The sequence below is a fragment of the Salvia splendens genome, chromosome 16, assembly GCF_004379255.2.
Source record: "Salvia splendens isolate huo1 chromosome 16, SspV2, whole genome shotgun sequence".
NCBI lineage: Eukaryota > Viridiplantae > Streptophyta > Magnoliopsida > Lamiales > Lamiaceae > Salvia > Salvia splendens.
The window spans coordinates 7,706,479-7,720,832 of record NC_056047.1 but is presented as its reverse complement, the minus strand read 5'-3'; the positions used below and the strand labels follow the sequence as shown (position 1 = coordinate 7,720,832).

Here is a 14,354-nt window from a genome sequence, read left to right as displayed (position 1 = left end):
ATTTCCGGTGCAGAAGTTGTCCAACGTGGACAGCCGCAGAAATGACATGGATGCCGGAAATATGACCCTTTAAACGACGTCGTTTTACCCTCAATCAGGAATTAAAACACTTAAATTATGAAAATCGATCAAAATTCATCAAAATCTCCTAAACCCTAAACGAAGTCGTCAGATTTTGTTCATCTTCATTACGTCTTTGTGCGAATTCAGTCAGATTTTGGTCATCTTCATTTCGAATTCATTAGTTCCTCAGGTAGGCGAATCAATTTTGGGTGTTAGGGTTCCATCTTCATAATCGTCCGCACAAATCGTTCTCAAATTTCAAACTTCATTGATTCTCTTGCGTGCAGGTTGAATTTGAAATGTCGAGTTCTTCACAAACCTCAAACTTCAACCACTTTTGGCCTGAAGGTGACTTTGTAATCTGTAACCATGGAGTTCGGGCTGAGATTGGGACGTCGAGGACTGATAATAATCCGGGAAGACGATTTTATCGTTGTCCGTCTTGGAAGGTATATTGTACTCGTCCATTTAACCGTTTATAAGCAGCATGGAGTGAAAAATGATTTTTGTATCATTTTAAAAAGGAAACACTGTATAAAACCCTACACCAGTAAAAGAACCCGACAAACATAGAATAATTTCAATTCTTTAAACGAAATGGGGCCTGAGACATCCGACAAACACTGAATAATTCTAATTCTTTAAACGAAAGTGGGGTCATTGACGAAAAGGACCGCACCTGTGAGACATTGCCGACAATCGGGACCACACCAGTAAAAGAACCCGACCAACTTCCACCTTCTTCGATAATCCACGTTTAGCGCGGAAATCCACTACCTGTGCGCACACCTTCCTCGCGAATCGAAGAATCGAAGTTTTGGCGGACTGGAAATCCCCAAATATGCGAGAGATAAAGAAGAAGAATGAGTGAAACAAAAGCCCTAACTTTACGACTATGAAAACTTTTTGTTTAAGTCTTTTTTGTTTAATTTATTTACTTAATTGAATTGATTTATCTTCTGTAATATTTATTTGTTTAAGTTAGTATTTTGCCAAATAGGATCCAAGTAGGATTAAATTGACACATAGACAAACCGGGTTTAGCCGTTGACCCGTCGGGGGAAATGGCATACGATGTGAAAGTTCGTGGTTTTAAAAACCAATCTCATAGTTCGTGGGAAAACCGGAATTTGGTGAAAGTTTTTGGCTTTTAAAGCCAAAAACCCTTAATTAATCATGCATGCGTCTCCCTTTAGTTCAACTATGTCTGACATTGTACACTATATTCCTGTAGAAATATTATTAAGAACAATAATTGAATTTGTTGTGTTAATTTATCATTGTGCTCTAAAATACACATTAGTATTGAAAGGCACGAATATAAATATATCCTCATATTGTCTATCCAATATTATTATAAAAAGGTGGATATTGGTTCATGGTGCTTAGGTCTAGTCTAATCCTAATAATCACATCTCAAATAATATAATTAAGTATAACAATTAGTGAGGATATATACTGAAAGCATACTTCAAACTGTTTATTTGTATATAATGTTATTTTCTTATTTAAAACGAGACTAATCATTTTCACCACATTGTGTTTTTGTTCTTTTATTTATTTGGAACAAAAGGGTCCCAAGTATATTTTGCATTGTAGAGTAAACGATGATCGCACCATCACTAAAGAATCTCTTGCTTGGTTCCTTGCAGTAATTACGAATTAATACTCACCCAAAAATGAAATGAACTACCTATCATGAAATGCTTAATTAATCTCCTAACCTTGAAAGCACTACGAGGACCACAATGGATAAGTCTTTCTTGCTAATAAGTGAAAGATGAAACCTCATATTTGATTATTTCTAAATTAATGTTTATAATATTGAGCATACATCATTAATTTTCTATCACTCATTCACGGTAAGTTACAATAGGTTTTGTAACCTAATTCAACCCTGACATCCCATACAATAGTAATTATTGACTAAAGGTATTAACATTAATTTTGCACTAAATATGTGTCCTGACTCCTGATAACCGTAGCCCAGACCATTATTAATTCGAACATGAGACGTGAGATCAATATTAACTTCGATATTTACACAAGTTAATGCTTGTTTGTTCTGTTAATTAGAAATTACTAGCTTGATGAGTGAGCCCGAACTTAGCAAAAGAAAAAGAAAGAATTTGTTTTTTGAAATACATAAAACACTACATGCAGGTATCTCTTTGTCTAGATATTGTAGTAGTAATAGTAATTATTAATTACTCCTCTAGAAGACTGTAAGAGTGGATAAATGGGCTTCAACATTCAACACAAACTCTATTTAGATTATATAATCATCACTCCATATTACACTTGTTCAATCTTGAGGGTGGACAACAAAGATAAGATTGCATGAACACAACACTTATTGCATTCTCAGAGGCAGAGATAATCACTTATTCAGTTGTTGGAATCGAGTTCAGATCAATCGCAACTCTCTTCCTCTTCTTCTTCCTCTTGCTCTCATTCACCTGATATTTGATATATCAGTGACCTCATCATCATTCTACTTTCCAACATCACCATTTCCATTTATTTTTAAATTATATTTACATATCTAATCTATTTATGCGTATGTATACCTTCCCCTGCAGCACCATCTTCTCTTCCTCCAGCAGCTTCTCCTGTGAAAAAACCAGCACAAGATAAATGAGGTAACTTCACATTTCTCTTTTACATTATAATAATGCATCTCTTTAATTCCTTTCTAATTAATTGTAAGATTTCAATAAAAACGAACGACGTTAACATTTCCTTGTATGTTTAATGGCTTAGCATCTCCACCAAAAATAGGAGATGGAAACCTCTCTACCTGTTCCTCAAGGCTTGATATAGACTTGAGTAGCAAACGTGTCTGCACAAGCAACAATTAATCAAAATATTAGTACAGCATAAAAGAGGGAATCAATTGTAATGAAAATTAAGCATAAGAAACCAACAATTGCATCCATTTATAGTTTTTAACAGCTTTTATAACAGCAAGTTAGGAACCTTAGTTTCTCTGGTTTGCATTAGTGCAGTCTCAAATTGTTTCTGGAGATGCATAAAGTCCTTGACCGTGAGGTCGTCGGACGATGGCTCGCCGAGCTTCCTACAAAAATATACAGGAAAGCCTAGCTGTTCATATCACTTAACAAAGTTATAAATATATTAAGTAGAGGGAGCTAGAGATATGAAGTGGCTGCCTATCCACAGTTTGAAGGAGCTCCTCACATGAGAGGAAACTTGAATATTCATCCTGACATGGAAAACACAAAATAACAACCTTCACAATATGGAACATATATTTTTTTCCATACAACTATGATCCTAGTGCTAAATTTTACGGAAATTAACCAAACCCGAGCACCACCACTGCTAGCTAAACAAATCACACCCAACTAGGCTAATCGGTAAATCATGTTTCTCACACCTTAGCTTCTTTGCTTTGATATTTCAAAGAGTTGACGTCGTAACTCCGTAGTAATAGTGTAAAATTATAAACCCTAAAAACAAACCCTAAACTCACTTTAATTTCATAAACAGATAATAAGCTTACCTGTTGTGTGGAGGGACTTGTATCTTTTGCAGCTGGATGATTATGATATCGTTGCAGGATCTTATTCATTCTGGATAGCAATTCAAGTTCATCTAAGTGAGAATATAAAACAAATTACCAAAAAATAAATGATACAAACTGCAAATAGGTAAAGAAATGAAGTCAATAGTATAGTCACTAGGTAAATATTCCATCACACAAAGAAATCAAGTATTCAGTGAACATTCCAAATATTTTGAAGTGAATCATAAAATACTCTAATGCAGGCATTATAAAGCATAACACAAACTTTTCAATATATAAGATGACTACCCAACATTCTGTAACCTGAAACTTGAAAACTTCGCAAGAGGGAATGAATTGTCTCGATAAGTGTTTATTATCACAGATATATCTTATGTACTACTATATTTAATGTGAAAGGGAATCCCTTTCGTATTAAAGGAAATTGTTTTTATAAACACAAATTGAAAAAAATAGGCACGTTTATACATGTGGAATGCAAGTATGAAATGAATTAATGGAGCTTGGTACGTGAGAATACACGACTTAGCTTGCTTTCAGTTGTCCATTCAATGTTTTTGTCCACTTTAAACTAGGGTTTAGAGTAGAGTACTATATAGTACGAAAATATCCTTGTTTTAAAACACACAACGCATATCAATGAAAATTTCTTTTGCAAACTTATGACCAAAATATTGTAGTGTCTTCAAACTAGGAATATTATTCACTTCAATGCCAACAATGACTTTCTTAGTGGCGATTTAGAGAGAGAAATCAACATGAAGAAACCATCGGGCATTGCTCGCAACAACTGTTGCTTTCAGCAACTCCCCAACATGGTTTGTAAGTTGAACTAAGCCTTATATGGTTTAAAACAAGCATCAAGCACACATATCCTTTCTAAACGTGTTAGAAGAACAAAAACCCCTAACTTATCTTTTTTTTAATCAATGGTGAATTATGGCTTATATACTATCATCCGCAACAACCATTTGAGAAGTTATTGATAAGCTCAAAAACAAAGTTTAAATTAAAGATCAAGGAGAAGAAATGATTTCCTTGGAATCGAAATTGTTTGCACCACATAAGGACTCCACTCGAGCCATATGATGTATATAAAAGAACTTATTCAAAGAGTGTGCATGGTCGATAAGCTTATTTATAAACAAAGTAAACAAGTACTATGGCTCGTCCACTTGATTCACATTGGAAGAAAATGGAGTTTATTAGTAGGCATTTGGCTGGATCCGTGGACTATGGTCTACATATCCAATGATCAAATTATTTGCTTAATAGTCTTTTCAGACTCATATTAGGTTGAAAATTTGGATGATCAGCACTGCTTATGCCTACATATTTTTAAGAATATACGGTGCATCCGCTTTTCGCTCACTATCATACTGCACTTACTACACTCACTAAAATACTAGTAGTAAATTCTTTTTCACACCACTTCACCATTATTCACCACATCTATAAGGCCACCCGCAATGCGTCCCGCGGGTGGCTCGTATCTCGTCCCGCCGAGACGAGACAACGGCGAGATGCGTTGCAGCGCTCCGTCTCTTCCCGGTCTCGCCGAGACGCCCGTCCCACCAAGACGTCTCGCGGGCTAGCTAGCCGCTAGGCGCCAGCGTGACGCCCGCGAGTGGGCTTCGTCACGCTGACGCAAAAAAATATTTAAAAAAATCGAATTTAATAAAAAAACATTAAAAAACGAAAACAGTAATATTACCGTTTTTTCAACCGTTTTTAATTATTTTATTTTATTTTTATTTTTTTACTCTGTAAATACTCCTATTTCATCCTCATTACATACACAAACACACATCTATTCTTCCCAAACCATCTTCTTTTCCTCTCTAATTTTCATCTAACCTTTCAAATTTTCATCACAAAATGTCCGGAGACGAAAACGAGGGCGGCTCCGGCAGGTTTGACATCAACGCGTTTGACGACTGGGGGGCATGTACAATGTCTTAGGTGGTTCCAGTTCCGGTTCGTCGACCCCGGGCACCCAGGGCTCGTCGGCGCCGGCGGGGTACCAACCACCCCATTTTGATGTTGATGCATACGCTCGTCCCTCCGCCCCGATGTATTCGCAGGGATTATCCCAAATTCGGGAGAATTATCCGGATGAACCCACTCCGTAAGGAGGACGAGGCGGTGGAAGCTCCAGGGCATTCGACGCCGAGGAGGAAGAGGCGGAGGCGGCCGAGGAAGAGGAGGATGTAGGCCGGCATCCGTACAGCCGCAAGGACACGATGCTTCTGGGAAAAGGTCACTGAGGCCTACCACGAGATTAACCCGAAGGGGTCCCGCCGCTGCACATTTAAGATGCTCCGCGCTCACTTTGACTGAGTCGACAGAGAGATCAAAATATTCTGCGCCATCTACAAGAGTGAAGCGACTCATTACCAAAGCGGGGCCACGGGAGCCGACATTCTGAGGTCGGCTTTGCGAGTTTACTTCGACGACACCGACAAACAATTCAAACATGTCGATGTTTGGGAGGTGATCAAAGACGAGGAAATGTGGGCCGGCGGTGTCCGGTCCAGCGCAGGCTCGACCTCGAAGCGCACGAAGCACACGGCGGGTGCCAAACTCGTCTAGTGAGGGCGGTTCGGGTAACGCCGCACAAGAGTTTGCCTCGCAGGAGGTTGAGGGCACGAAGGACGATGCAGGGGGGTCCTCCCGTGGGCGCCGTCGGCCGCAAGGGACCAAGGCGGCGAAGGCGGCTAGAGGGAGGAGGGGCCGAGGTGAATCAAGCCAGGGGGCTCCCAAGGTCCGCCCTCCTCCTTAATGTCCATGTACTTCACCGCCACGATGGCGGACACTTCCCGCATGACGCCTGCCCACTTTCAAGTCCATCTTGCCGACATTGTGTATCTGGCGGGACAACTTGGTATTCCGCCTCCACCGCCTCCCTCGGGAAATGATTCGCCGGCGGAGTAGTTTTTATAATTTCTATAAAATTGTATTTTAAATTATGTCTTTTTTTTATTTATTTTACCACGAATTTAATTATATATTTTTTTTAGGATTTTAAGTTGTAATTTTATTTTATTTAATGAAGTGTACTTTTATTAATTGAATTTGTTGGAAATAAAAATAAAAAATGGAATTAAATGAATAGTTAAGAGATGAGATGATTAAGAGATGAAGGGTTGCAGGTTCCGTCTCTTAGTTAATAGATGGAGTAAAAAGTACAGTGATACCCATGAATAGTTAAGAGATGAGGCGGTTAAGAGACGGATAAGAGACAACGTTGCGGATGACCTAAAACACTTATAGTCATGTTAAACTTTTTAACAATTTATAAGAAATGTTAACATCACTACAACTCATCTAACTAAATAGTTGAAGTCAAAATTGATTTTTCGGTTCCAAGACAATATCAAGTATCAATAATGATAAGGGGTGTGGAGATTATTGATCGTTGGACAATTTGTTATTGCTTGTTTTACAACTTAAAGGGGCCTGAAACCATCAAGTAGTTATATACTATGGATTTTAATGTTTAACTAGGCGTGTGTGGAGATTGTTGCTCATTGGACAAGTTGTTATTTAATCTCCATTGTTTTCTGAATTCTCATTTAGAACTCATTGTTGTTAGCTCATCAAGAACTTATTGTATCTTTGCCTCTATTAAGTTGTGTTGTATCAATTTTTTTAACACTGCTCACTTATTTCATGCAAAAAAACATATTGGATTCTTCAAATTTTGTCACCAATCCGAGTTATGTATATTTTATGGACTTAAAGGAGAAAACTTTTGAGATTATAGTGAGAGATAAACAAATATAGTCTAAATTACAATCATTATTCATCTTTTATGAACAATAGGAGTACATGATTTATCATTAGGTGGAAAATATTTTCCATATTATCATAAAACAGTATTGTTTGTGCCACATCAAACTTTTGTTTGTAGGAAAAATGGATGATTAAAGATGCATGTAATAAAAAGCACAAAGATGCATGTAATAACTAGAACAAATAAGCATGGCAAACCAAGCACAAAGATGTAAACAGAAACTACATCTAAGATAATAAAAAAGATACTTGCTTTAACCATGTTAAAATGAAATAGTATGAGATGTGTATTTATGAGTACAAGGAGCTAATGATTGGCAAAAATGCTAAAATATGTAACAATATTCATAATACCTAATCAAGCTGATTCCATTCAAGAATGACAAGGGTTGTGCTTGTTGGGGACATGAACCAACATGCATGATTAAGAATTTATGTGGTACATTAGGCCATCTGCAATGCTGTCTTTTATCCGTCCTTAACCGTCTCTTAAATTACTATTCTTGGACCTCAGTGTACTTTTTTACTCCATCTCTTAATTAAGGGATGAAACCTGCAACCCTCCATCTCTTATCCGTCCCTTAAATTACTATTCATTCAATTTCATTTTTTATTTTTATTTCCAACAAATTCAATTAATAAAAACACACTTCATTAAATAAAATAAAATTACAACATAAGATAAAAATATTACTTAAAATTCAAAAATATAAAAAAACACATAATTAAAATCCTAAAAAAATAAAAATTACATAATTTAAAATATAATTTTATAGAAAATAAAAAAAAACTACTCCGCCGGCGAATCATCCCCCGACGGCGGTGGAGGTGCACTGAAACCACCTGGAGGCGGAATACCAAGTTGCCTTGCCATAAACTAAATTCCGGCAAGATAGAATTGGTATTGGGGAGGCGTCATGCGAGAAGTGTCCGCCATTGTAGCGGTCATGTACATGGACATTAGGAAGTTCGAGCCCGAGCCCGAGCCGGCCTGGCTTGATTCGGCTCGGCCCCTCCTCCCTCTAGCCGTCTTTGCCGCATTTCTCCCTTGCGGCCGACGGCGGCCACGGGAGGACCTCCCGGCATCGTCTGGCGTGCCCTCAACCTCTTGCGAGACAAACTCTTGTGCGACGTTACCCGAACCGCCCTCACTAGACGAGTACTGGCCACCCGCCGTGTGCTTCGTGCGCTTCGAGGTCGAGCCCGAGCTGGACCGGACACCGCCGGCCCACCTTTCCTCGTCTTTGACGACCTCCCAAACATCGACATGTTTGAATTGTTTGCCGGTGTCGTCGAAATAGACTCGCAAAGCTGACCTCAGAATGTCGGCTCCCGTGGTTCCGCTTTGGTAATGAGCCGCTTCACTCTTGTAGATGGCGCAGAATATTTTGATCTCTCTGTCGACTCAGTCAAAGTGAGCGCGGAGCATCTTAAATGTGCGGCGGTGGGACCCCTTCGGGTTAATCTCGTGGTATGCCTCAGTGACCTTTTCCCAGAAGCACTTCCGGGATTGTTGATTCCCGACGATGGGATCGTACGAGGCGCTGATCCAGACGTTGTACACAGCCAGCGTTTCCTTGGGGCTGTACAGATGCCAGCCTAGATCCTCCTCCTCCTCGTCCGCCTCCGCCCTGGAGCTTCCACCGCCTCGGCCTCCTTCCAGAGTGGGTTCAACCGAATAATCCTCCTGAATCTAGGATAATCCCTGCGAATACCTTGGGGCGGAGGGATGGGCGTATGCATCCACATCAAAATGGGGTGGTTGGTACCCCCGACGTCGACGAACCCTGGGTGCCCGGCGTCGACGAACCGGAACCACCACCCAGGACATTGTACATGCCCCCGCAATCGCCGAACGCGTTGATGTCAAACCACCGGAACCGCCACCGCCACCGCCAGAGTTTCCGTTGCCAGACATTTTGTGATAAGAGGTTAGATGAAAATTGGAGTGAAAATGGAGATGATTTGGGAAGAATAGATGTGTATTTGTGTGTGAAACGATGATGAATTAGGAGTATTTATAGAGTAAACAAATAAAATTAAAAATAATAAAATAATAAAAAACGGTAATATTACCGTGTTTTGCTTTTTTTATTTTTTTAAATTTGAATTTTAAAAAAATGATTTATTGCGTCAGTGTGACGATGCCCACTCGTGGGCCGGCGAGTGGGCGTCACGCATGACGCCGTTGCGCGCTACGTCGCGCGGGGGCGTGGCGAGACGGCTTGCCATCCGTCTCGGCGGGATGGGACGCTCGGCGGGCTAGGAACGAGATGGGACGCTGCAATGCGTCTCGCCGCCGTCTCGTCCCGGCGTGACGGATTACGAGCCACTCGCGTGATGCGTTGCGGATGGCCTTAGATGGCACAATGTGAATGAGGGAGAAAACTATAAATAAGCACATTGCACTACTTAACCCATTATTTTTCAAGTGGCAGTAATAAGAGCACCCGCAACGCGTGCTGTGGGCGTTGCGGCGCTACGTTTCGTCACGGTTCCGTGCCCATGCCGTCCCGGGTGCCGTCGGCACGAGACGCGGCACGGTCTGTGCCGCCACGCGCTTCGGCGACGTGGCTCTCTCCGCGACGTGCGTGACGCCCACTCGCTACCCCGCGAGTGGGCATCGTCACGATGACGCAATAATTCGATTTTTTTTTTAAAAAAATCAAATTAAAAAAAATACTTTTATTTATAAAAATTGTTTTTATAATTAAAATCAATTTTTACAAATAAATGAATATAAGAAATTCGTAATATCCCATATATATTTGATGGACTTGCGAATTTATGAAACCATTCTTTATTGTTTCTCTTTTATAGAGACAACCTTGAATGTTTTATGTTCCACTTTCGATGTGGGACAAACTCATTCTTGGTTGTTTCTCTTTTATAGAGACATCCTTGAATGTTTTATGTTTCACTTTCGATGTGAGATAAAATCATTGTTGGTGGTTTCTCTTTTATAGAGACATCCTTGAATGTTTTATGTTTCACTTTCGATGTGGGACAAACTCATTCTTGGTTGTTTCTCTTTTATAGATTCAACCTTGAATGTTTTTATGTTTCACTTTCAATGTGGGACAACTCATTCTTGGTTGTTTCTCTTTTATAGATACAACCTTGAATGTTTTATGTTCCACTTTTGATGTGGGATAAAATCATTCTTGGTTGTTTCTCTTTTATAGAGACATCCTTGAATGTTTTATGTTTCACTTTCGATGTGGGACAAACTCATTCTTAGTTGTTTCTCTTTTATAGATACAACCTTGAATGTTTTATGTTCCACTTTCGATGTGGGATAAAATCATTCTTGGTGGTTTCGATGTGGGACAAACTCATTCTTGCGGGGTGCGTTCCGTCGCCGTTCCGTGCCGCGTTCCGTTCTGGAGGAACGCGGAACGGAACGTTCCGCCACGCGCCGAGGCGACGTGGCGGCCTCCCATTCGACGCGTGAAGCCCACTCGCTGCCCCGCGAGTGGGCTTCGTCCGGTGACGCAATAATTCATTTTGTTTTTTAAATTCGAATTTAATAAATTTTTTTTTTTTTGCAACGGTAATGAGACCGTTTTTTTTATATCCGTTTTTTTATTTTTATTTTATTTATTTACTCTATAAATACTCCTATTTCATACTCATTTCAATCACAAACACACATCTATTCCTCTCTATTTCCACCCCAATTTTCATCTCAAATCAACTATATTTTCCTTCTCCCAAATTTAATCAAACTAATGGATCCTTATGAACAAATGCATCAAATATTGGAACAATCACTTGAAGAAGATCGACGACGGGAGGCGAAAGAAGCCGCGCCGCCCCAACGACGCTCCCGTACGTACATCCATCGTACATTTGGGCAAATTTTGGCGGATGAAATTATTAAAATTGTGTACTTTTATTTTTTTAGGATTTTAATTGTGTGCTTTTTATTTTTTTACGTTTAAGTTGTAATTTTTTTTAATGTTGTGTGTTTTTTAATAAAGTGTGTTTATTTAATAGTAATTTAAGGAACGGTTAAGGAACGGTTAAGGAACGGAGGGTTGCAGGTTCCGTTCCTTAGTTAAGGAATGAAGTAAAAAAGTACAGTGGGGCCCTCAAATAGTGGTTTAAGGAACGGTATAGGAACGGTATAGGAACAGCGTTGTGGATGGCCTAAACTAGTTAGCTAATAAAATATCTTCTCAAAGCCTTGACAGGAAATCTAGGCAATTGCGGTGGACACCAAAAGTCACCTAGCAAAAGGATACCAGTATATTTTCATCAAAAGTAAAACCATTTAAACAAACTTAATTAGAAATCAGAATCTCAAGTGCACTTGGTGCATTCGCCTTATTAACACTTCAAATTACTGAAGATGCATTCAAATAAAGCAAGCCAATAGGCACTATACATATATTGATTGATGGGACTTTTGATTAAGTTAGAAGCACTAGACAAGGGTTAGAGCATCCACAACCGTGCTCTTGTCAGTGGCACGGTTGTGGGCCCGGGCGGTACTATTCATGCCTGTTCTCTGGCAAGAGCACAACACCCACAACTGTGCTCTTCCGCAAGAACGAGTACAATTAATATAAAATTCAATTAAACAAAAACATTTCTATAATATTAAAATCCATTTAAAAACCCCAATAAATATTACAAATTACAAATAAAATTAAAAAATACATAATTAAAATCCTAAAAATTAAAAATTACATAATTAAACTCCTTAAAATTAAAAATTACATAATTAAAATCCTAAAAATTAAAATTACATAATTAAACTCCTAATAAGACTACGCATCCGGCGGGATCAACCCCAATTGTTTTTGGAGACCTTTTATCATGGTCTCGTGTGTTTCAAGTTGCGTGGGGGTCATAGATGACCTATCGGCCATATTGAGTTGGCTTAAGAGCATCCACAGCGAGTTGTTCGGGGAGGTGGCACATAGGGAGCGGGAGCGGCTTCGGGAGTGGCTTCGGGAGTCGAGCCGCGACGACGGTTGGCCGCCGCCTTCTTCATTCCTTGGGGGCGGCGTTGGGAACCGCTCGGTCCGGCGTCGGGGCTACCCAAGTTAGCTCCGGCGAGTTGGCTAGCCACTTCTTCCGAGCCGGAGTCGGATAGGACTACCGACCTTGATCGTTTGGAGGAGCCGCTAGAGGAGGATGTTATGCCTCCCTTATACTCCGGGTGCGTCCGCGTCTCCTGCCAAACGTTAAGATATTTGAACGACTTACCGTTCATGGATTGGTAGGTGCTCAGCGCGGCGGTGATGATGTCGACCTCGCTTCGGCCGCTCCCGGCATTCCGGGACTCCTGGATGAAATAGCCGTTGAACTTGCCAATTTCTTCATTGGCTCGGCCGATGCAGTTGCGCACCATACTCTCGTTGCGCTCGATCGTTCGCTGCGGCCGGTTTGCATTGTACCGGCTAGAGGCGCGCCACCAAAAGTGATCGCCGGATTGGTTCGTTCCAACCACCGCATCTTCGGAGATTTCCAAGTACGCCTTGAACAATCTTTCCATCTCCGCCGCTGAGTACGGTGTGCGGACACCGACGCGAGATGGAGGAGTCGGCATTTGGGAAGGGGCGCGAGGCCTAGGCTCCGGTGTCCACCCGTAGCGCCCTTAGGAGGCACCTTGGTCGTCGATTGGGTATGGACGGTATCCACCCGGAACGGCCGAATCTTGGGTTTGAGGAGGGGCCGAATATTCCGTTTCCGGACTAGGAAACGGTTGTGAACCGAACCATTCGAGGTTCCAACCGTGGGAGCCCGAAGGGTTATCGTCTTGGCCGGACATAGTGATGTTGTAGGGTATGAGAGAATGAAGATGAAAATGGATATGAGAGAATGAAGATGAGAATGGATATTGGAGAATGATGATGAGAGTTGTGTAGTTTGATGTGAATTTTTGGGGTGAAATTGGGGGTATTTATAGATGAAATTGTGTATTTTTGGGGTAAAAAAAATGAAAAAAAAATTAAAAAGGTGTAAAAAACGGTTATAAACGGATATATTTTTTTTGGGAAGTGAATTTTTTTTTTATCGGTTTTTTTAATAAAAAACCGATTTTTAAAAAATAAAATAAAAAATGTTTAAATGCAACGGCTACGCCGTTGACGAATGGGAGCGCGCCACGTGTGCGTCCGCTGGCACGGATGTGCTCGATACATCGAGCAGCGCCGTGCCAGCGGCGCGAGCGCAGCGGCGGCGCATGGCGTCCGTGCCAGCGGCGCGGACGGCGATGGCGACGGACGCCACCTCTGCGCATGGTCTTAAGATACATGCACATTAAGTAGAAAGAAGATATGAATTAAAATAGAATTCAGCAAGCAAAGCTTCCTTCCCCAAAGGAGGAGTGTTTAACAAATTCCAAACCCCATGAAAGATTAATTATGCCCTTAAATTGTTTTTCCAGTTCAATTGCAATTCTAGTGAGCCTGAGCAAATACAATGTCGTCTCCATAGTTAAAGCTATGTATATTAATCAATACACGAGTGATTGAAATAATAAGAGAAAATCAAGTTGGTAGGTATTTTGAGGTTGGATCACCACTAAAAAGCTTAATTAAAAAGTAAAAAAAAAAACTGACCTGTGAGTGCTGCAGTATTGGTAGAGTTTGCCAGGAGAGGAATAGATAACGAGGGCGATATCCAAATCACAGAGCACCGATAACTCCTTTGCCTTTTTGAACAATCCATTTCTTCGCTTGGAGAAGGTAACCTGTCTCGAGCTTTTATCTTCGATTCGCTCCATCTTCAGTTTCCTCCTCCCCATTTTTACTTAATTCCCAAAAATTAACTCAAATTAGATCAGAAAAAAAGGTACTAGCATGAAACGAAGTGGAATCTGTGGGAGACTTGGAGGAGACGACTTCACTGGCTATTCACCAAATGGCAAACAACATAATTTCATGTGGCCGACATTATTGACTCGATTTTGATTAGGAGTAGTAATTCAACT

At 40.5% G+C, this 14,354-nt stretch overlaps 1 protein-coding gene across 1 annotated transcript; it reads right to left on the bottom strand.

The window, feature by feature from the left end:
* Positions 1-2,315: 2,315 nt before the first annotated feature.
* LOC121769955 (agamous-like MADS-box protein AGL27) lies at positions 2,316-14,287 on the bottom strand. Its single transcript, XM_042166735.1, has 7 exons — positions 13,984-14,287; positions 3,590-3,659; positions 3,237-3,289; positions 3,043-3,142; positions 2,864-2,905; positions 2,634-2,675; positions 2,316-2,522 (listed from the first exon to the last, which is right to left on the bottom strand). Exons 1-7 carry the CDS (start codon positions 14,166-14,168, stop codon positions 2,448-2,450), a joined length of 567 nt encoding a protein of 188 aa, XP_042022669.1. The 5' UTR covers positions 14,169-14,287; the 3' UTR covers positions 2,316-2,447.
* Between the last annotated feature and the right edge of the window lie 67 nt (positions 14,288-14,354).

Bases quoted from the DNA above. Each gene is read 5' to 3' on its own strand.
- LOC121769955 (XM_042166735.1), bottom strand. From the start codon at position 14,168: ATGGGGAGGAGGAAACTGAAGATGGAGCGAATCGAAGATAAAAGCTCG. The intron at 3,290-3,589 runs GTAAGCTTATTA...TTTCCATGTCAG, and splicing joins CAAGTCCCTCCACACAACAG to GATGAATATTCAAGTTTCCT. The intron at 3,143-3,236 runs GCAGCCACTTCA...ATATTTTTGTAG, and splicing joins CTCCTTCAAACTGTGGATAG to GAAGCTCGGCGAGCCATCGT.